At 42.7% G+C, this 21,508-nt stretch overlaps 4 protein-coding genes across 4 annotated transcripts; 2 read left to right on the top strand and 2 right to left on the bottom strand.

Annotated features, from left to right (window-relative positions):
• Nucleotides 1-38: 38 nt before the first annotated feature.
• LOC130370969 (cytochrome b-c1 complex subunit 2, mitochondrial) lies at nucleotides 39-9,137 on the bottom strand. The gene is made up of 14 exons (XM_056576547.1): nucleotides 9,027-9,137; nucleotides 8,360-8,437; nucleotides 7,706-7,855; nucleotides 7,382-7,446; nucleotides 7,209-7,265; nucleotides 6,347-6,471; nucleotides 5,773-5,870; nucleotides 5,594-5,651; nucleotides 2,593-2,688; nucleotides 2,157-2,356; nucleotides 1,881-1,961; nucleotides 1,600-1,676; nucleotides 756-909; nucleotides 39-373 (listed from the first exon to the last, which is right to left on the bottom strand). Exons 1-14 carry the CDS (start codon nucleotides 9,057-9,059, stop codon nucleotides 290-292), a joined length of 1,356 nt encoding a protein of 451 aa, XP_056432522.1. The 5' UTR covers nucleotides 9,060-9,137; the 3' UTR covers nucleotides 39-289.
• Nucleotides 9,138-9,334: 197 nt separating this feature from the next.
• On the top strand, nucleotides 9,335-10,721 carry snu13b (SNU13 homolog, small nuclear ribonucleoprotein b (U4/U6.U5)). The gene is made up of 3 exons (XM_056576558.1): nucleotides 9,335-9,633; nucleotides 9,783-9,903; nucleotides 10,269-10,721. The coding sequence occupies exons 1-3, from the start codon at nucleotides 9,631-9,633 to the stop codon at nucleotides 10,529-10,531; spliced, it is 387 nt and encodes a 128-aa protein (XP_056432533.1). The 5' UTR covers nucleotides 9,335-9,630; the 3' UTR covers nucleotides 10,532-10,721.
• A 92-nt stretch (nucleotides 10,722-10,813) lies between these two features.
• Nucleotides 10,814-14,576, top strand: crym (crystallin, mu). Its single transcript, XM_056576550.1, has 8 exons — nucleotides 10,814-11,533; nucleotides 11,666-11,816; nucleotides 12,461-12,523; nucleotides 12,729-12,830; nucleotides 13,195-13,378; nucleotides 13,484-13,605; nucleotides 14,008-14,092; nucleotides 14,332-14,576. Exons 1-8 carry the CDS (start codon nucleotides 11,367-11,369, stop codon nucleotides 14,394-14,396), a joined length of 939 nt encoding a protein of 312 aa, XP_056432525.1. The 5' UTR covers nucleotides 10,814-11,366; the 3' UTR covers nucleotides 14,397-14,576.
• A 481-nt stretch (nucleotides 14,577-15,057) lies between these two features.
• Nucleotides 15,058-19,297, bottom strand: LOC130370975 (ras-related C3 botulinum toxin substrate 1). Its single transcript, XM_056576552.1, has 6 exons — nucleotides 18,940-19,297; nucleotides 18,136-18,207; nucleotides 17,333-17,450; nucleotides 16,764-16,826; nucleotides 16,430-16,589; nucleotides 15,058-16,056 (listed from the first exon to the last, which is right to left on the bottom strand). The coding sequence occupies exons 1-6, from the start codon at nucleotides 18,972-18,974 to the stop codon at nucleotides 15,923-15,925; spliced, it is 582 nt and encodes a 193-aa protein (XP_056432527.1). The 5' UTR covers nucleotides 18,975-19,297; the 3' UTR covers nucleotides 15,058-15,922.
• Nucleotides 19,298-21,508: the final 2,211 nt, after the last annotated feature.

Genomic DNA, 21,508 nt, shown 5'->3' with positions numbered 1-21,508 from the left:
ATCACATCATTATTTCTCACCCCAAAAACTCACAAATCTTTGAGATAGTTATTTTATTCTTTAATTTACATGAATTATACAGTTCAAGTTGGCAAACATGTGGATTGGGACCCCTGAAATACTCTATACAGGTTCACCAAAAAAACAGGAAACTCCTGTGACTATTGTTTCATACCAGTTTTACTATAATGAATGATGACATTTCTCTTGTAGCATTTCGGTCAAAACCAACCAGTTCACCCGCTTAGGAGGAAAGATAGGTAGGGAACGGAACAGTTTATAAGAGCAATTAGAGCTCGTCGACGAAGGGAATGGACCCCAGGTTGCCAACGGATGCCATGGTCTTCTTTCCGGACACAAACATCTTGGCAGCCTACGGATACAAAGCGTGGATAAGCAATCATAACCGCAATTATTCAGTCCAGAAACACAATCAGAAGTGATTTATGTATACACATGTGCATCAACGAAACAAGAACCGATAAATAACCTAATGTTGATAACGTATATTAAAATCGGGTCCATTTTACAGATATTTTTGATTGTATATATATTTTTTTTATCTTGTTTTTCCTGCATTTCTTGTGCTCTTTTGTATTTATTTTCTGTATAGCACCAATACACCATGATCCAATCCTTGCATGTGAAAGTTGACCTGCCAATAAAACTGGGATTCTGATAATGTGTTGTTGAAGAAAAAAAATCAACACTACTTCCACTATGACGGCGTAGGATGCAAACAAGCGTGATCTTACATTGGCCACGTCGGTGAGGGAGACGTTGTCGATGTTCTTGGCGGCGGCGTCTGTGGACAGGTAGGCCCCGCTGGCCAGAGCCTGGGAGCCAAGGGCCTCCAGGAAGCCCTCAGAGGTCTCCAGAGACATCAGCTGCTGGCTCTTCAGCTGGTTCCTGGACCAACACACAGACATGGGTCAGGAGAGGGCAGGAGCCACACAATAGGCGGGATTCACCGCCGCACCACAGAGACTCTGTGTAGGCCAGCTAATGGCTGCAACGAGTGCCCTGGTTTGCAGTCCTCCAGAGAAATGTTGAAATAAGATTAATTTTAAATGGTTGGCTAGGATGAAAAAAAAAAAGAGAATACTCATGTTATGATGGCATGTATGTAATAAATGCAAATAACCCAACTCAAATGTGGAACTCTGGTTGAACATCAATACATCAACCTTTGGATCGTGTAATCGTAGTTTCCCCAAACTGGTGATGACATTAAATTGTCTTGCAAACCGATACAGTTCGAATGCGCGGGCATGTCTGAAGAGGGGATTCTGTCAAATGGGGCAATTACAATGGTAGCGGAGCATGAATATACAAACGATAGACCGATTGAACATGAAGACATTACGTAAGTTACACATATTTACAGTGTTACTGGCTGCCTTTTGTGTTTCTCCGTAACACAGTTCTGGAACACTACATAATATATAGGGACACACCTGGCATTGATCCTCTGAGATTACATTTGTTCTTACTTTTAATACTCCACTAATACCGAGGCACCAACCCAACACCCGTAATCACACATAAAATATGTTTTTTTGTTGGGACTGTATTTCCATGTGTTTGCGTGTCCCTTACTTGGCCCGGGTGAGGTCGGCCGCGGTGACGTCGCCGTCGGCAACCGCCTTGACCTGGGCCACGGCGGCCCTGATCACCTGGAGGGATGATGGGAAGGACAGAGGTTATTCTTATGTTTGTTTTTAAATAAAAGGTCAATTTCTGATGTCTCATATGGTCAATTATTCCCGTTCACAGACCAAGTGGGAGATCTTCCCCATACCCGCATACCCTGTCACCAATATTACCATTAGAAATGTGTTTTCTATAGCAGCCTTTCTAAATCATGTCGAAGTACTTACATCCCCAGCGGCTGCACCCTGGCAGACTGTGCTGACCCCAAAGAGACCAGAGTCGGAGTAGCTGCTGTTGAACGCAGAGGCCTGTAGAAGATAAATAAACAGGAGTTTATTAGCCGACCTAGCTGTCAACAGGCTATTGAAGTAAAATAACAAATATGGGATGAACACACGAGTTCCTCGAATCAACAAGTATTCCTCTAGTTTGGATTACAAACTTTAAAATAAATGGAAAGTAAAGAAGGACATTTAGCGAAACAGCCATCCGTTTGCACCCACCTCAAAGGGCAAGCTGGTGGCCTTGTTGATTCCCTGGACCAGTTTGTTGGTGGTGTTGGAGCCCCTCTTGATGTGGGGGGCAGCCCCCAGGACGTGCTGCAGCACGCTGAAGGCCAGGGCGTCAGGGGAGCCCGCCGCCACAGACTCACTCACCACGGCACAGTGGACCATGCTGCCCCTGGCCTGCTGCCGCATTTCACCTTCATGCCACAGGGGGGAGAGAAAAACAATTGAACACAAATTCAAGGATTTCTTCAAAAAGAAATGTAGCATTTATCACAAATATGTTGATATATCTATATACATCATGTGTGTTTGTGTGCATTTTATCTCGTTTATTTATCTGTGTGTTGATGGTTGTTGGATGTGGGTGTTTGCAAGAAGTACATGACAGTAACAGGAGCTTGCTGGACGTGAGCCGTTCTGCAGGTCTCACCTCCGCGGTACTGGGCCTGACCACCGCTTGCCCCGGCCCCACTGCGGATGTTGAGGAACTGCTCTCCCACCTGCTTCAGAACAGAGTGCTCCACACCTGAAAGGGAAAGGGACGTTTAATCAACACCCATGTGTTTATGCCAATCACAAGTCGGTTTTGTGGTAATTATAAAGCCTGAAACACTTGACATCATTAAAACATCTATTGGTGATTAAAAAAAATGCACCCCAGGACTTATTTTTTTTAATGACAGTGTAATATCGTTAATTGCAATTGGAAACTCTGCTGGGAGAGCTAGCCTGACAATGCGACATTTACTGTTGTGACGACCCCACCACTCCACTAGGGGCCTCTGTGTTCTTTGCTGCTTTGCTCTCCCTTTGCAGGTTCCAGGTCGTGGGAGGGTCATCTTCCTGATGAGACACCTGGGCTGGTGTGGTGCTATTTAAGGCTCACCCTTCTGCAGATCTGGGCTGGCTCTTGTTGATGCAGCCATTGCTTTTGTTCTATTTGTTTGACACACATTCACACACATGCTTACACTACTGATTACTGACATTTATATATATGTTTGGTTGTTTATACTCTTGGTTTGTGAATAAATGTAAGCTAATTTCACTCTTTAGTCTGGTCTCCCATCTTTGCCACCGTCAAGAGCCGGGCGGTGACAAGTGGGGGCTCGTCCATTTCCGGTTGACCGGGGTTTGTATTTGGGTAGTTTGTAAGATCTGTTAGGTTTTACGTTAGTGAGCGGTTGTAGCTTGTTAAGTTCAGTGATTGGTGAATGGCTTCACATTCTGTTGACGCGGGAGACTTGGACTAGAGGGTAAGCAATCCATTTTGTTTTGGTTAATTTAAGTGGCTGTAACAGGAGGAAATTGTGCTAAAGGTAGTGTTTTCTGTGCTTTGTCCTATGTGTGATCATTAGAGTTGCCGTTGTTTTGTCCCTGATAGGTGAAGAGCAACTTCCCTTGGAAGATTGCTGGGGGGTTTTGTAGTGTGGTGTTAAATGTGGCTGGAGCAGTTGTCTCGGGAGCACGTCCCAAGCTGCTGGTGGGGTCGGCATTTACTGCTTGCTCCACCGGGCTTGCGGGTTTCAGTGCGTAAATACCCACCGCAAAAACGCCTGAAGACTAGGGGGTGAGTTAGTTAGTTTTGATTAGGCAGTTAGAGGGACAAGACCACGGTAACGGTTTGGTTGGCTGGAGCTGAGAATGGCTAGTGTGGAGGATTTTTTGCGAGCTCCATCAGAGGAGTGGCTGGAGCGCTGCTCACGTGAACAGTTAGTGAAAATTGCAGAGTATTATGAGTTGGATGTTGGGGATAAAAGAATGAAGGAAAACATTAAGGCAATTGTGAAAGTTAATCTGTTGAAACCCTATTTTGAGCGTGCGCCACCGGTTTCTGATTCAAGTGGCAAGGAGCAGGACCGGTCGGTTAGGTCAGTTTCGGTGGCAGCCACAGTGGAAAGCGGTTCTCCACAGCATTCGGTTGTGCAGGAGAATGATGGTGTGACCCCACCGGATGAGAGTTTGCTGCGAGGCCGGTTAAAAAACTCTGAGACGCTGCGTAACCTAGACACTTTGCTTGGTCAGCTGTCAGTTGAGAGGCGTGCTGAGTTGTCTACGCTAATTGCCGGCTATCATGGGCTGTTTGGTGATACACCATTGTATGTCCTTGGTAGAATTTTTTTGTAAATATTTGGTTGAACACGTGGGCTATACTTAAATAACATTTTGTGTAGTTGTGGTTGGTCGGCATTCCTGGTGGGAATCCCGTTTTTAAGGGGGAGGGTGTGACGACCCCACCACTCCACTAGGGGCCTCTGTGTTCTTTGCTGCTTTGCTCTCCCTTTGCAGGTTCCAGGTCGTGGGAGGGTCATCTTCCTGATGAGACACCTGGGCTGGTGTGGTGCTATTTAAGGCTCACCCTTCTGCAGATCTGGGCTGGCTCTTGTTGATGCAGCCATTGCTTTTGTTCTATTTGTTTGACACACATTCACACACATGCTTACACTACTGATTACTGACATTTATATATATGTTTGGTTGTTTATACTCTTGGTTTGTGAATAAATGTAAGCTAATTTCACTCTTTAGTCTGGTCTCCCATCTTTGCCACCGTCAAGAGCTGGGCGGTGACACTGTACACTTGTTTTTTTGTCCTTGTCTGAGTGAATTATGTCCATATTGTCAGTGTTATCAGATCATGTGTGTGTGACTGCTATTGACTATGTATGTACTTTCATTAAGTATATGCAATTTATTTGTACAGTGTCCTCTGGTACCTTGAAAGGTGCTTTTTAATTATTATTATTATTTAGTCTAGCCAGAGCATTTCAGAACAATGTTTGCCGTTTTTAGCATCTGGATTTCAATCTCGTACACCTGTAATTCAGTCCCAAAAGTCCCAAACCGATATAAAAACCTGCGAAGTCCAAATGCCTTCTGGATTTACGAGGCTTCTGTTCTGGCAAAGTGTGGCTCCTCAAAATACCAAAATACTGGTTTCTCACCAAAGAAACACTGCACAAATCGAATATGCTGAGAACCCCTGTACCTCAGAACCCCTGTTTGTCATATGGCACACTAATATCCGATACTTGGTTGTTGATGCTACAGCAATCTGAAGTCATACTCTCCTTTTAAACCCCTTGTAACCACTGCATTAAGGTCCCCATGTGACATACTCACGCCAGCAGAAAGAGTTTAGCCACACAAAGTGGAATGCTACACAAAGCGTTATGGAGCATTATACATCACCAATGGACATATCTTAACTATGTCAAAGTGTTTCAGCCTCAATTATTCCTTACAACCATACCGTTAGCGATCGATCACGGAATTCAAACCATTATATGGACACCCAATATATTCCTAGAATTTAGTAGAAGGACCATCATTGTTTGTGTGAAACCCATAAAGTCTACCTTCCTTGTAAATACCCCAATAACATTCAGTGCGCCACAGAAAACGGCTAACTGTCAGGTAGTGATTCTTACCAAGTCCCACAAGAGCCATCCTGGCGCTTGTGAAATTGTTCTGGACAAACTGGTGAAGCTGTGGAGGAGGCAAAACAAGAGAGGTTGGACGTTTCCTTCCATGACAACTTACATCCTTGTAATATGACTGAAGGGGAAGTCTCCAGGTTCCTAACCACTAGAATAGAAAAGGCTCTCACGTGTTCGGACTGAATGTGGCCGACCATGAATTCTGGACAATAGAGGGAGTTGGACAGGGCATTCTTGTAGGCCGCTTGGTGCAAAAGTTCAACCAAACCTGGGAGGGGGTAGAGAGCGGGAGAGAGAGCGGGAGAGAGAGTGGGAGAGATTCATTCAGTAAAAACAATCGCAGACCTCCCAGATTCCCTGTGGTTTCTCACGTACATGTAGAGCATTCAACATTTTTGTACCATCCGTTAAACAATAAATATCTTGTTTAAAATAAAAGACCGGACACAGACATCGACATAGAATAACTCCATTATTTCCTATATGGATAAGGAAATTCCATTGCAAAAATGGGCTTATTTACACACTCGGTTTTGTTTTTCTTTATTATTTTTAGAAACCTGCTCATTCAGCATTTTTGCTCTTGCTCCATTATTGATCGTAGGCCTTTTTGCTTCCCTCACTTGTAAGTCACTTCGGTAAATACACATTCAGACGCTGAGGAAAGGCTTTGGTTTGTTACTCTCACGTAACAGCCTGATCGGCTTTGAACCGCTAGCCTTCATCAAGTGGAGGGGTACTGACCAACATGGCCGCTGTCTGCAGCATCATCAACGTCCCTCCTCACATTGGGCGTGAGTGCCGACACCTCCCAGGGGCGGAACTCCTGCGCCGTGGTCACGTTGATCAGGTACTCCATCACCGTATCCCTGGAGGTATCGGGAAGAACCCACGGGCGGAGGAAGGGAAGGAAAAACACGATTGAGTGATTATGAATTGGTAATCGGACCTCTGCTGTAGGATCATTGAATAACATGCCCCCTGTCTAGTTTGACTTGCTGATGTCAATGACGTCGCCAGGTATAAAAGATATAATGCATATGTAATGCTCGTCTAGACCAGGGGTTCTCCACCTTTTCAGGACGTATCCCCAATAAAAAAAGTGTATAATTAACTTGTGTGCATCTCCAGCGAAGTTTTTTTAATTGTTCCAATTTTAAGAGATTTGGCCGAGTAGCAGCAACCAACATTTTTACAATTTACGAGGCATGCGACTGGTGTGCAAATTTACTGGTCGGCTGAACCCATGTCGTAAAGGGTGGAGAAGCTATGCCCACTAAAATGGATACATTCCATCATAAATAATGTCTGGATTGCCTTTTACCTTTATACACGGCGCTCGTCACTGACTAATCAGTTTTGCAAGTCCAAAAATATTTCTTTCTAATTTTCTGTTTTGCGACAAGCAAAACAGAAACCTGGCCTGAAGCGCTGCACAATAGTTACAGTCATGGTTCTGTTGATTCTGGAAAAACAAGATTTGAGCATTTCTCGTTATTTACCAGGTGTCATACATGTATTGTATATCACATGGTAAATGACAGGAACAAATGGTCATAGGCCTTAGGATGAGAGTGTGTAGGGGAAAAGGCGCCATTAGACTCACACGTCATCCCTCAAGCAGTCAACAGAGTAAGCCATGTTCTCCCGGGTTGAGGTCACGCTGAAGGTAGAAAACACACAAATGAATGAGAACACTGTTCAGGACCCTGTGTTATCATCTATTTTAGACAAATAGTCTATTTTAACATTTTATTTCTAAGGTCTCAGGCCACTGACCTCAGATGACCTCCGACTGCCTCGATGCCACGGCAGATCTTGAAGGCCGAAGCTCCTTTGGTGGTCTGGAAGAGCAAATGCATTTGAACAACAGCTTCACTCAGGTCTACTATAATAAAACACACCTGACATGGGTCACTTGAAGCTAGAACAATGAACGCATTCGCAAATAAGTGAGCTTCAGTAAGGGGACGGCATCTCTTGAGGATTTATTCTGTCATTTAATGAGCATGCAGTGGCTAGCTTTGCATCATGTGGGGCCAAAGTGGCTGGCTCTTTAACCAGGCACGCCTTCCATGCATGCAGATTATGGCAGCGCCCTACCAGGTTAGAAGCCAATCGGAGGATGTGGGTGACCCCCACGTTGTCGTGGCTCTCATGGCGGCAGCCGGCCTTGACGAACACGCCGATCTTGGAGACCGGGGAATAGTTCTCCAGGGAGGCGATCACCAGTCCACTGGGGAGCTTGGTCACCTGGCCGGGACGGAAGATGAGAAGTTGATTACTGTTAGCAATGGACGGGTTCAAACTCATCGAAAGGAAAACTAAAGACGTGAGTCCAAGTAGCCATGTCCAGTTATTGTGCCAAGAAAGGCTGTCTGAATCTGGATAGGAGAAAGTTGACAAATTCAAACTATCATTTGGATTTATATGTCAACTGTTGCAAGTAATCTTAATGTTTAACTGACAACAATACAAAAGCTATTGTTGGTGTCATAAGCAATATGACTCTTTGGGATAATAATTGTAATGTTTGTAGAATACGCCTGTAGTGCTGTCTGGTAAACTCAAAGTTAAAGGATGCACACAGACCCCAACCCTGCCTTCCTCTGTACTCCCTCCCATACATGGCTATCCTGGTAGGAGTAGCCCCCCCAGGAGAGAGTAAGAGAGGTGCAGGGGCTCTAGTTAGGGACGGGTGAGTGCTGTTGGTCAAACAGAACCATCATTGAGGAAGAGAATTGACAACACACTGACCTGGACTTCCTGTGGTTGGAAAGAAACGTGTTCTGCGGCCTCCAACTTGCGTGCAGCCTGTGCTGCATACAGCCTCGTCTGAAAATCCAAGCAAAGAATAGTATTACAGTTAGTAAATCACAACCTTGCTGGTGAATGCTCGGTTATAATACCACATTCAACAATTCGTATAATGAGATTCTATGAAGAGAGATATTTTAGGCCATGCATTCACAACTAGATTTCTGTCTGAAAATATTCATAAGCATTAGATATTTTATTTATTGGTTTATTTTCAGGACGATAATACAGCATCTGACCGCACACATACGTGTACATACGAGTATCACCTTTATGTTTCATAATGATGACAGAGAGACCACTTCAGTTATTTGCGGAGAACCCTTTGGAGCCCCAGTTTCGTTCTACTCTCAAGTATTGTGTCCTTAAGTCCACACTGGTTGGTTTCGTCTTGTGCATTTTTTAAATGTTAGTTATACACTTGACCCTAGATCTAGGGTGAGTGGCAGTGTTGATTACTTCCTCCCTTGTCTTGACACCTGAACGACAGACAGAGGTCCTTTGACTTTTTACAAAACCCGATAACGCCAACAGTGATTAACAATCTGATTATCATCTCCCGATGAATCATGTATTCCTCTGCACTACATTTAAACAATATCCTTACCGAGAGCTGGCTTATTCCCCGAATCCCCTTCATGATACTCCTCTCTCCTTCAGCCTTGGCGATAATAGAATATGGCCGCTAAGGAGATGTCCTACCCAGAAGGCCTAGCGCGTGGAAATGTCTTCTTCATTTTTCAATATAAGTTAAATGGATTTCGTCCGCCCTCTGTTGACGAGGAGAATTATATAAAGAAAAAAAAATGTGCGGCTGCAACAACACTCCTCCTAATAAATGATTAATTACCAAATGGTGATGTTGCTGGTGAAAATTAATAAATAAACCCTTACTGGGATATCAAATGTCGAAGGGAAAAAAATTATACGATAAATGATACGTGTGTTTAACCGGAAGTGTACGCAGAGTATACTTCCTGTCCAACGTTCTTCAACCGAAGTTTACGCATGTCTCTCGCACACACGTGTATCCAACGTACTACTGCATAGTTGACTGCAACATCTTCCAAGAGACCGTAGCCGTAAAACGACAGATTAGCCACTTTTCATAACATTTTGTTGTGTTTTCCTTTTACACTCGAGAAAAGGCAAATAGTCCTCCGTGAAGCATTTCGCCGAGGGGACCGGAACATTTAAAAAACGATTCCACCATGGTGAGTTATGGCCTAGCGAGCTAACCATGATGGCGAACTGCTTAAAGTTAACACAGCGCAAACTACCGAATATATTCTGATGCGAGTTCTCGGTGATGATGTTGATAATAGTACATAGTTATCTGATGCCTTTATTTGTTTGTTGGTAGACTGAAGCTGAAGTGAACCCCAAGGCCTACCCACTGGCCGACGCGAACATGACTAAAACCATCCTGGACCTCGTGCAGCAGGCTTCCAGCTACAAACAGTTGAGGAAGGGGGCCAACGAAGGTAATTTTCTGTTTACATTTCTTCAAAAAACGATAGTGTTCTTCTGTCCGTACACACATGTTGCACGCTTTATTTACACGTTTCCTGGCCAAACCATTCATGTCTGGTCGCTCTTGCCGCATCTCAGCGCCGCTCTGTATTTCAAATTGAGTCATACAACATGTGTCTATTACGCTTAGGCCCTTTTAAACATGCTTGTTTTTCACAAAACGTTACACTCTACATGTGATATGGAAGTGAAGTGGGAACAAACTGATATAAATCCCCCCGCATTTTTTATTAAACGTCTGTTCGACAAGTGTTTACGCTAACGCTACAAAATATCTTTCCCTTTCCTCATATCTAATTTATCTCTTCTCCTCCAGCAACCAAAACCCTGAACAGGGGCATCTCAGAGTTCATTGTGATGGCCGCTGATGCTGAACCACTGGAGATCATTCTTCACCTGCCGCTGCTCTGCGAAGACAAGAACGTCCCATACGTGTTTGTGCGCTCCAAGCAGGCCTTGGGCCGCGCGTGTGGGGTGTCTCGTCCCGTCATTGCCACCTCTGTCACCATAAAGGAGGGATCTCAGCTGAAGCCACAAATTCAGTCGGTGCAGCTATCCATTGAGAGACTGCTTGTGTAAATATTTTTTAGGACACAAAGGATGGGAAAAGCTACGCCATAGTATTCAATGTATTTTTGTTTTATATTATGTAAGATATTTGGGTAGGCCTTGAAATTCCCTCTTTTTCTTTTTTGTGTGTGACCAAATACTGTAATGATATACAGTCATCGGTTATTCATATTTTGTAATAAAACATTTTGTTTTTGGAGTGCTGTGTTAGTGTGTACAATTATATTTATACTGTGTTAAGTGGGGACATGCATTTCTTAATGCCTGGATCAACCTATTAACAAATATCTTAACGGTGACATACGAGGGAGATTGGCTGCAGCCTCTCCCTGGTCAACTCTGGCTGACTACTAACTAGAGATGATATGCCTCAATTTCCGAAATGTCTTGTAAAGACCAAGTGGTTATGTAGAGACTCATTCTTTGGGCATGAAACACACCAAATCAGGCAAACCAACGTAGTCAATGAATTACTTCACCGATGTTGAGCGACGTACGACCACCATGTAAAGTTCAAATCTGCATGCAATTCTTACGGGTACTTATCATATTCCCCTAGTTTAAATTGTAAAAATCAATACAAATATTTGATCGATTTTTGAAATATATGATCTCGAACGAAATGAAATCACGTCCGCTATTACTACAGTATGCATTTCTTGTTTTAGATCTTATATTTCGGAGTGGGAAATATAGCAGAAAAGTCGTGAATACTACGTTTTCAGTTTTTTACAGGATGTACGCCTACTCCCGGCAGAGCCAGCTAAAAGTTAGACATTCAATCCCTGACTCAACTCTCATACCGACTTTGGCGTTGTGTATCTGACCTCATTCCCGTGCGGATATGGATAGTCCACCGATTGTCATATCGAGAGATGAAGTAAAACGTGTCTTGCGTTACATAGATCTTATTCCAAGGTTGGAGTCAGCGCTGGCAATATTCTCCAGAAAGAATAGTTTGGAGATAATTCAACCTCTACGGAGCGTGATCCCCTTGAGCAAATACAATGGGTAGGTTATAATTATGTCTACACACTGGGTCATCTGTGTAGCATGTGGTTCAACACCGCGTTTGTTTTATTGTATTAGGTTAAATCATGCTTTATTTATGACAAATCTTCTCATTGTGAATAACGTGATCAGATTCCTGGGACTTATGCCTACGTACATGGAACAAGAAGGAATCCTGAGCACTAAGATGGTGTGTTTTTACAAGAGAGAAGATGGTTCAACTCTGCCGTCCACACAAGCCACTGTGCTCTTGTTTAATCCAGAGTATGGAAATGTCAAAGCTGTAAGTAGGCATATGTCCGCATTGCCAACATAACAACTCCCCAACAACTGCTGAGTCAGCAGCATTCTGATACACGGACAAAGGTCTTTAATTTAACCGTTTTACGGTCCAAGGCAGATTGAATAGGCAGTTTAAAGGGTTTATTTCCTCAGAAACATTTTATTTCAGCTGTTTATTGCAAAAATAATTATTTAATAGCATTACATTTTAATATCTAACTAGAACTGCAAGCAGTTATGCAGGGGTCCAAGCGATGTGCATTTCGCCGGCACAAAAAATATCTAATTATCTTTGAGGGCCCTTACGGTTCCTCTCTGGGGGAATCTCGATACCGTTATGGGAACCTTCAACCAATTCTGGGAATCTCTGGCAGAGGACTTAGGCCTACTGGATAGTTGGCCTACTACTAATTTTGAACGGTTACCGAATCCTGTAACTTTATTTTGGTGATGTTGTGGGCCCTAACCCAATCCAGACCACATTGATTTAATGATACAAAGTATTCTGGATCGGATACTCTCCCAATAACAAATACTTTCGATCGGAAATTGATTTTGGCTGCAGTAGAAAAAGTTACAAAGTGCAGGTAAAGGTTCATTGATAGCATTGTAATTGTGCTTACAAATACAATTATGCCGTTGAAGATAATAGATGGAGAAGTCATCACCGCTATGAGAACCGCAGCAGCATCGGCCATTTCTGCCAAGGTAAAAGGCCTACCTTTCTCTTTGATCATGACATAGGCCTACTCTTAACTATAACTTTTATACTGTCAATAATATTACGATTTAAAAAGGTTTCAAGTTGATCAAGACTCTTTGCAAAAAAACATTGCTTCATACTCGTTATCAATTATTCCCCCTGTAATCAGTTAACGTTTTTTCCATGTTTGACACGTCTTGGGGCTTGTAGTGGTTGATGCCTGCCCAGGCTGAAGTGTTGGCCATCCTTGGAACAGGGAATGAGGCCCTCAGCCACTACAATGTCTTCACAGAAATATTCACTTTCAAAGAGGTAGGCTACAGTTGTGTCAGCCAAAACTGTGTTACAGCCGTCTAAATCTCTGGTCCGAAAAGTATGGTGGTTGATTTTTAGGCCCAATCCCATTTCGCCGTTCCCCTTCCCCTTCCCCCTTCAAAACAAGGGGAAGGGGTAAGGGGTAGAAATGGGATTGGGCATTAATGTCCGCAACCTGTGTAAGATGCCTGTCCCCTGCATGCTTTGTAAGGACCTGTATTTAAATTCACTGTAGTTTGCCATTGAAGAAAGTGTCTCCTTAATCACCAAATACTAAGTAGTGTGCTGAGGGTTGATGCAGCATTCAGGTTTGACTGAGCCATGCACCAAGGGGTTCCCGGTTACGTTGTGTCCTCCATAGGTGCGTGTGTGGAGCAGAACGAGGGAGAGGGCGGAGGCTTTCAGCCGATCTGTGGCTGGTCCTGTGAAAGTTTGTGTCACGGTGGAGGAGGCTGTAAAAGATGCAGACGCTATAGTGACCGTTACCAGGGCAACCCAACCCATTTTGTTTGGAAAATGGATCAAACCGGGAGCCCATGTGGCAGGTAAATAAAAAAACATGAACAGAATTATGAACATCTAAACCCCTGCATAGATCAATTCACATTCCTCTTTGCGGTTGCCCCTGGGTGTTTGTGTGTGTGGAGCAGCGGTAGGGGCCTGCAGGCCAGATTGGCGTGAATTGGACGACGAGTTGATGAGGGAGGCTGTGGTGTATGTGGACAGCCGGGAAGGTGCCACAACCGAGTCAGGAGATGTCATCCTGTCTGGGGTAGGTGGTCCAGTTCAGTAGGTTGTAATGTAGTAAGCTTGATAGCAATGTTATTTATTTTGTTTCTCTGGTGGTGATATGAGCTATAAATTACAAAGGAATGTGGCATAGTTGAGGGCTGAAGTTGAGCATTTGAATATTTATATTTATTAATAGGAAAAAAAAAAGTCAGTAATTACCGGTAAAACTTACGATATTAAAGTGTGTTTTCATATCAACAAACACATCTTTGCTAGGAATTGGTAAGCAAAAAGAAAATCGAACAAATATATTGTTACAGAATGTTTATATTTACAACATTACATATCGTTTCAGCAAATGCAAATCTTAATGTTGTACCGTGAGGTCCCTGCCAAGTGTCCATTTCTATTACTTTATCTTTTTAATTCGTGCATATTTTAGGCCACAGTTTTTGCAGAGCTTGGGGAGGTTCTGAATGAAACGAGACCAGCCCTCAGAGAAAAGACCACAGTATTCAAATCACTTGGTGAGTCTTCAATTGCAGCCCTAGAGACATCTCTCGACAGAAAAATATAACCCTTCCAGAGGCTTACTTACTGTGCAAGAGTTCAACATGAGCCTCGGTAACTGATTAGTAAAATGGTGTGGGAAAAAAAACCACCAAAGTCCAAAAGAAGTTACCTAACATAGCAAAGCATTTACCATGCAGTGTTTTGTGTGTTTTAAATTACTTTGGAAACATTCACGCTTTATTTTGTGCTCTAGGTTTGGGAATTGAGGATGCCGTTTCTGCCAAGCTTGTATTGGAGCGGTGGGAGGCCACAGAATAAATACAGGACTCTGCAAAGAAGGAATGGTTGCCATGGATATTGTATTTGGTGCCTTTTTTTTAACTCCAGCTACATAAAAAATATGATTGTCTCCGAGAACTTAACTTAAACATGCATCTAAATAGCCCTATTGTTTTGAACAGGTCAAATCAGTTGTAGACATATACAAGGGACAATTTTAAATGAATTTATTTGCTTTTTTAAAAATTCTGCTACATTGTCAAAAATAAACACACATTTAGCAAGATAAAAGTGTGTGCTTTCATTTTTCAGATGGAACACTGCTAGAATTAATGAGTTAAATCGCCTCCTCTAATGCAACTGTGCCCTTTGAACAATGCTCATTTAAAAAGAATAGAAAAAGCAGATCTATTAAAAAGTCCTGAAATTATCATTGGAAGTATGCAACAGAACAAAGACTCTCGAACGTGAACTTACAATACGGTTATATACCCGGCGATGGAATGGCCAAGGTCAACATGCCTTCTGCCACACAACACCTCTACAGAGATGGCGACGGTACTATGGCTAGAAGGTAAATCCAGTTACAAAACATATGGAGGCTATACTGAATAGTGTTACGCGTTAACGTTATATAACACGGTAGCGTCAGGATGTCGTGTACAACTCAAAAGTATGTCTAGCCAATGAGGAGCCTTCAACCTCTCTCTCTTGGCTCGTTAATAAGCACTCCTACAGAAGACTTCATTGTGCCCACACGCGCGCACACTCTTGCACCCTCTCTCTCTCTCTCTCTCCAATCCGAAACACTGTTGGTACTGTTTCAGTGCAAAAAATACCGAGACGGGAGCAATCGGCACAGGGATAGTCAAGTCACTGGTACTTGTATACTTCTACATACAACGTGAGAGAGAGCCGTCACCTATTGGTTTTCTAGCATACAAAAGGGAAATGGTTGGCCTGGCTGCAGCGTGTGGATGACAGCCGTGCACTGCGACGATAAGCACGGTTTGATTTGTTAATCAACAGGGGATGTCGGAGGGTGATCTGTACTGATCCCAACTGCTACCACCGTTGTTCTCTAGTGTTACAGTCAATTAGAGTTCATTAGCTGTTTCCTCACATACACAGTTCAGTCGTTTCTTCTCCCCCCCTCCCCCCCCCGGATGTTGAGGTAAAACACAGGAGATGAAACATAACCGTTCACTTTGGCAAAGCCTCATATGTAGCAGATTAAATGTAAACAAAAATGGGTTCTCCAGTGGAAGCAAAAAAAGAAAAACAGCCAACTACTGATGTGAGAAAAAGGAATTAGTGTCATATTATTATTTTTTCAAATTAAATGAAAAAGTTAATAAAAAAAAGTGAGGGTTTCTTAGTGTTAGGGGAATAACAATGAATACATCTGATGGGGCTTGTTCTTTTAAGTGTTAACGCCAGGCAGCAATCAAGTAATTCGTCAGTTAACACAAACACCCCATTTTTGCGCTCTTGCCCCTTTGAAATAGTTAAGCTCAGACTGCAGCCAAATGTTTCACAAAAGGAGCCCTTTCCTGTTGCTGTGTTTACATCAGCATGCACTTCCTCCTCCTCCTCTTCTTCACGGGGGGCGGGCAAAGGACTGCCCGGATGGCCTCGTCGAAAACCGTCTTAAGGCCGCGCTGGGTCAGCGCTGAGCACTCCAGGTACTTCACCGCGCCTGGTGGGGAGGAAAGGCATGAGTGACACGTGTTGAGGAGGAGACAGGCTGGATCACAGTAAGACCATACGAAGTTTGACATTGGCAGGAACTCCTTGAAAACGCCATTTCTTTAACTTCCCAAGGCAAAATGTCGGATGTGGGATTGTTGTGTTTAATTGCTTTATTATGCAACTGTTGATTAGCCTAATCATCACCTTTATGATCCGCTTGCAATTAATCTAGGATAAATCAATCACATGAGAGTGGGCACTTTTATTGTTGTATATGCAAGGCTGCAATAACTAAAAAGGGAGTTACTTTTCGGGATAAAATAAATAGCTAAACGAACTAATTTCATGACATTTAGACCACTCCATATTGTTGAGCTCACCTATCTCCTTGGCCATGGCCAGGCCCTGAGGGTAGGTGATGGGGTTCAGCTTCTTCTCCTTCAGCTTCTCAATGGTGTCCTTGTCATCCCTCAGGTCGAGCTTGGTGCCCACCAGGATGATGGGCGTGTTGGGGCAGTGGTGTCGAACCTCTGGGTACCACTGGAAGAGAGGGGGTGTGGTCAGAGCTTGTAGCTAGGGGCGTTACATGTGAACTGACCACACTTGACACCCAAGTGATTATTATTGGATTGTTAACAGGAATTAAACAGTTGTGCGATCACACAATCTGAAGACAAATCTAGGAAGATAATGTGCAAGATAATGACCGCTCACCTTGGCTCTGACATTTTCAAAGGAGGCTGGACTCACTAGAGAAAAACAGATCAGGAACACATCCTGAAAAAAGGTAGATAGACATGACATTAATTACAAGGGAAAAAGTTGATGATAACTCAAATTGCAAAACTTTCCAATGCAAACCTTCAAATATATCTAAAATATATTAAGCATCCATCCAGCGGGCTAGTACCAGCAACCCCATCATGACAAAAGAACCCATTCATTAGTTAAAACCACAATGTATGGTCTTCCAGAGTCATGTCCCGTTTCTGATGCAAGGCATTGCTTTAAGCACAGAGAACCTTGTGTTGAGAAAGTGAAAGACCACCACCAGCACTCTCACTTCTTGCTGCAGGACATAGTATATTAAGAACCCTTCACTACAGACCCCAAGAGCCTGCTTTCAGAAGGGATTCAGACCCTGATCAATGAAGAGCCAAACCAAGTCAATACAGTTCAGCAGCTCCACGCTGACATTGTTCAGCTGACACCCATCTATGGAAACAGTGCTCTGAAACCAGCTACTGTAATACGTGTAGATAAACATGTGCACTTCAGTGTACCGTTTGTGGGTAGGACAGTGGCCTGAGTCGATCATAGTCCTCTTGCCCAGCTGTGTCCCACAGTCCCAGATTCACCGGTTTCCCATCTACCATCACATTTGCAGAATAGTTGTCGAAGCTGAGGAAAGATGTAATATAAACATTTGTGGCAAAACGGGCAGTGAATCCAAATAGGTCTATTTAAACGTGGACATATGTCATATGATCACCAACATAGTAATCTATACCACTTTGTGACTTACTAAAATAAGACAATTTAGAGGGATTTAGTGTTTAAACAGTGTGTGAAGCTATAGTATTACGTTCTGAAGTACATTGTTCATTACAACGCCAATACTCACCGGCTGTATTAAAAATTATCAAAGTCGGAATGGGTTGTAACCATGGGTATAACACAACCCACCCCTTCCTAACACACTCAGCTTCAAACACTTTTTTAATCGCAGCGCTTGAATACAAGCTGAAACAGAGGGTTCACTTCAGACTATAAGTTTGACTTATGTTTACAAACACAGTATCATAATGGCTAAGCCAGTGAACTCGGCCTGACGATGCAATTTATGATGACATGAATCTCACAAAATGTATAATTTTATAATAACATTTCTAGGGAACTCCTTGAGATGTTATTTAACTGCACAATGCCATGAATTCAAACATGGTTAAACTAATCTCAAACATTGTTTATAGAGTTGCAGTCTTTTGAATTATATAGCAGGTGTGCACTTAGAACACTAATGTAAAAAGACAAAGGAGGCTCCGGTCGATGAGGAAAAAGAGAGTTGTCTTGTGTTGCTACTTACACTGTGGGGATGTACTCCCCAGGGAAGGCATTGGTAGTGTAGCTGATGAGTAGGCATGTTTTACCAACAGCCCTGGAAGAATACAAAATAAAAACAGTTAAATATAGTTTGCATTAAATATAAGTTCGAATGCTTGTCATTTTTAAGATGCCATGGAACTTAAAAATTATAGACAACCGTGCCCAGCACTATTGAACAATAACAACATACGGTATGAACAGGAATGCCAAAAATGAAGGGCGTCTATTTTTGGTCTGGCTACTTTCAATTTCTATTTAGGAGTCTAGCGCATAGTTTTTGGTTGTCTGATGGTATGCGGAAAAAATGTGTCCTTTTTGTATTTACTCTGTAATCGGTGTCTCTGGATCATTACAAAAGTAATTCTGAAATAGCCAACAATTAAAACGTGAAATCAAGTGCTTTGTATGAACATTAACCTCTTAAAAATAGTAATTCAGGTGTAAACACTTGTTTACATAACAAACCAAACCAGAAGTGAAGTGATCTTTGACTAAAATGAATTATCAATGTCAAGAATCGTCAATGAGTCAGCTCCGTACTTTGCTACTCTGCGGTCCTTCCCAACCATGGATCCCAGATGCTAGCAGGGAGCTAACACCGCCGCTAGCTTGCGCTAAGCACTTAGAATAAGCTGGTGTCGGACGCCAACAGTTGCTACTAGTAGGCGTAGCGGGTTATAACTAGCCATCCACGTAACAGTGATTCAAAAAGTGTAGAGGATAAATTGACTAAAGAGCGAACCAAAAGTTATCAAACTTAATGTACACAAAAAGGTCCACTTACCCGTCGCCCACGACCACACACTTGATGGCCTGCATCGGACAGATATTTCGCTAGCGAGCCAGCCAGCTGAAGTAGCCTCCCTCCCTAGTCGCTAAGCTAACGGTAGCTAAAGTAAACTCACTTTTTTTCTTACAGAGAAATAATTTATTTCCCTCCAAACACGAAACGCGCCTTACGCGACACTAAACTAGTGTTTTTAAAATGATGGGTTCCCGACACAAACTCCTCGACTAAAGCTTGGAGGAATTCCAAACTTGTGAAAACAGACGGCCACCACCCAAAGGAACACGGGAGCAACTACACTGAGCGACCGGAGCGGACGGGAAGCTGCGGCTCCTCAAGTCCACCACGACGCTCGTTTCCGCCCAGGAGCTTCACACCGGATTTATCATTTATTATTAACGGAACACGGCTTGTGCCGTGATTATTTGTGGTACATCGTCATTTGAAATTTGTATATGTACAAATGTTTGTACTATATTGAGGGGAAAAACGATAACAGAACATAATAAAGTTAGGACGGAAGATTCCACAAAATGTAGCATTTGATCACTAGAGGGCAGCATCTCCTATTTTATATTTTTATTATCTGCGGCCGCAGATAATGGTTGGCAATGCGAATTGATTAATTAAATGTATTTGTAGCAAGTGTTGAATACAATTAAGTAGTCTCTGTTACAATACAATTACAGTCTTACAGACAAATTCTTTACAGTATTTGAGTAAGCTAAACCTTCGGGTCCTCTGGCATTTGTTTGACTATTCTTTCCACTCCTCATGCTGACCTAGTAATGGTCTGTATATGGCAGCCTCTCATATTTCTCAAAATAAATTCACAAATTTCTTCCGATCTGATGGCCTTGCTATTTATACGTCAGGGTATCTAAAGCAAAGAAACGCAACCTCTCGTTTGACATTTAGTTTCATACAATTATGATCGAAAGTTGGTAATGCAAATATAAATGTTAATATCTTCATGGACTGAAATGATGATGAAAGCATTGACGCACAAAGACATGAATACCTAGTTAAATGAGTAAAATAGTTGAAGAAAAACAGTGAAGGGAATCAGAGTAAGTGTAGATTGACAGCGGTACTACTGAGGGGATTTAATTCAAAAAGATGAGGCTGGCATATAGTTCAAGATCAATATATGGTGGCGTACTATGATACCATTGATTGTCTTGGATATCGGCCATGATATATACCACTAGTATATCTATATTATAGATATACTGTACTATACTGTGAGAACATTTATTAGTAAGGCTTTATAATTGTAGAGTTAAATCCCATGCTATGCTTTTCTAACTGTGCTTTGATTGTACAGCTGCCCCACCGAATATTTGGCCTGCCATGGCGGCCTTTCCACAAAGCAAACCCACCCACCAAGCTCACATGCAAAGCACATTCAAACATATGTACACATACAAACCCATGAAATTTTAACGCACGCACGCACGCACGCGCACACACACACACACACACACACACACACACACACACACACACACACACACACACACACACACACACACACACACACACACACACACACACACACACACACACACACACACACATACAAGGGCCTCTTTTCCAGCAATAAGTCAGTCTTTACAGCTGTGACAACACTTGTGAGCAATGCATCTTGTGTGCAATGTGTCCTGCGAATGTTGTCCTGGCACTCAAAATAAGTGTTTCCCTTTTTTTGTACGCAGCATTAACTTTTTTCCAGCCACCCCCCAAGTTCATTTCTCTAAAAACAAACTGACTTAAGTACTCACAAGTACTGTGCAGTCTGCTGGCTTCTTGGCTAGAGATGGAAGCAGCTCCATTGTTGACTCTCCACTGATGAAGTCCTTGCTGCTAAGAACAGGCTGCTACTGTGGCTTAACTGTGGCGATGCCTGGTTGGTAGAGAGACGTATACTTGAACTAGAGCAACTACACTGATTTAGGGTTCCTCATTTCTGTCTGAGAGAGAGAGGATCAGTGGATATCAATTCATGTATATATTTCAAGATTATAAAACATAGGAATTAAATCAATGTGATGAACTGCTACTACTAATTCTTCTACTACATATACAACAAGTACTAATATCACTAATTCATACATTACTACTACTACTACTACCACTTCTAATAGGTGTAGCTATTTCTGGCGGGATATTCTAGTTACTGTTTACGGTCTTATCAAAAGCACGTACACGAATAGGTGGTCAATTTAAGACCTTCCATCTCAAACACACACTCGGTGTGTTAAATTGGCTGAGCAGAATTTCACCCACAGCCACCCCAGCCTCCACCTGCTTTGGTTTTGCTCTGCATTGTATTTAACCAATATAATGGGTTGAGCTATCTGATGTACCCCATGGGGGATTGTATAGTGCTCCCTGTTGATGATATGATGATAATCTCTATATGTTTCAGCAATAAGCTGATTGTTCTCAATTCTGAGCAATAGCTTTTTCATGCGGTCGCCCGGGCCAAAGCCATTGCTCTCATGGAAACACAGGAGATTCAAAAGGAGAAAAATCCCCAAAGAGCGAAAATTCCTCTGTGCTA

Source organism: Gadus chalcogrammus, chromosome 18 (assembly GCF_026213295.1).
Source record: "Gadus chalcogrammus isolate NIFS_2021 chromosome 18, NIFS_Gcha_1.0, whole genome shotgun sequence".
NCBI classification, from domain to species: domain Eukaryota; kingdom Metazoa; phylum Chordata; class Actinopteri; order Gadiformes; family Gadidae; genus Gadus; species Gadus chalcogrammus.
Note: the sequence above shows the minus strand (reverse complement) of the source record. Positions and strands in the feature narration are given on the sequence as shown.

What these genes read in the sequence shown, in the direction of transcription:
- snu13b (XM_056576558.1), top strand. An exon ending in GAGGAAGGGGGCCAACGAAG is followed by an intron (nt 9,904 to 10,268) that starts GTAATTTTCTGT and finishes CTTCTCCTCCAG; the next exon opens with CAACCAAAACCCTGAACAGG.
- crym (XM_056576550.1), top strand. Translation starts at nt 11,367, where the DNA reads ATGGATAGTCCACCGATTGTCATATCGAGAGATGAAGTAAAACGTGTC. An exon ending in GAGATGTCATCCTGTCTGGG is followed by an intron (nt 13,606 to 14,007) that starts GTAGGTGGTCCA and finishes TGCATATTTTAG; the next exon opens with GCCACAGTTTTTGCAGAGCT. An exon ending in CACAGTATTCAAATCACTTG is followed by an intron (nt 14,093 to 14,331) that starts GTGAGTCTTCAA and finishes TTTGTGCTCTAG; the next exon opens with GTTTGGGAATTGAGGATGCC.
- LOC130370975 (XM_056576552.1), bottom strand. Translation starts at nt 18,974, where the DNA reads ATGCAGGCCATCAAGTGTGTGGTCGTGGGCGACGG. An exon ending in TGTGTGGTCGTGGGCGACGG is followed by an intron (nt 18,208 to 18,939) that starts GTAAGTGGACCT and finishes GTATTCTTCCAG; the next exon opens with GGCTGTTGGTAAAACATGCC. An exon ending in TTGAAAATGTCAGAGCCAAG is followed by an intron (nt 16,590 to 16,763) that starts GTGAGCGGTCAT and finishes CCTCTCTTCCAG; the next exon opens with TGGTACCCAGAGGTTCGACA.
- LOC130370969 (XM_056576547.1), bottom strand. Translation starts at nt 9,059, where the DNA reads ATGAAGGGGATTCGGGGAATAAGCCAGCTCTCG. An exon ending in GCCACATTCAGTCCGAACAC is followed by an intron (nt 5,652 to 5,772) that starts GTGAGAGCCTTT and finishes CCTCCTCCACAG; the next exon opens with CTTCACCAGTTTGTCCAGAA. An exon ending in GATGGCTCTTGTGGGACTTG is followed by an intron (nt 2,689 to 5,593) that starts GTAAGAATCACT and finishes TTTCCCTTTCAG; the next exon opens with GTGTGGAGCACTCTGTTCTG.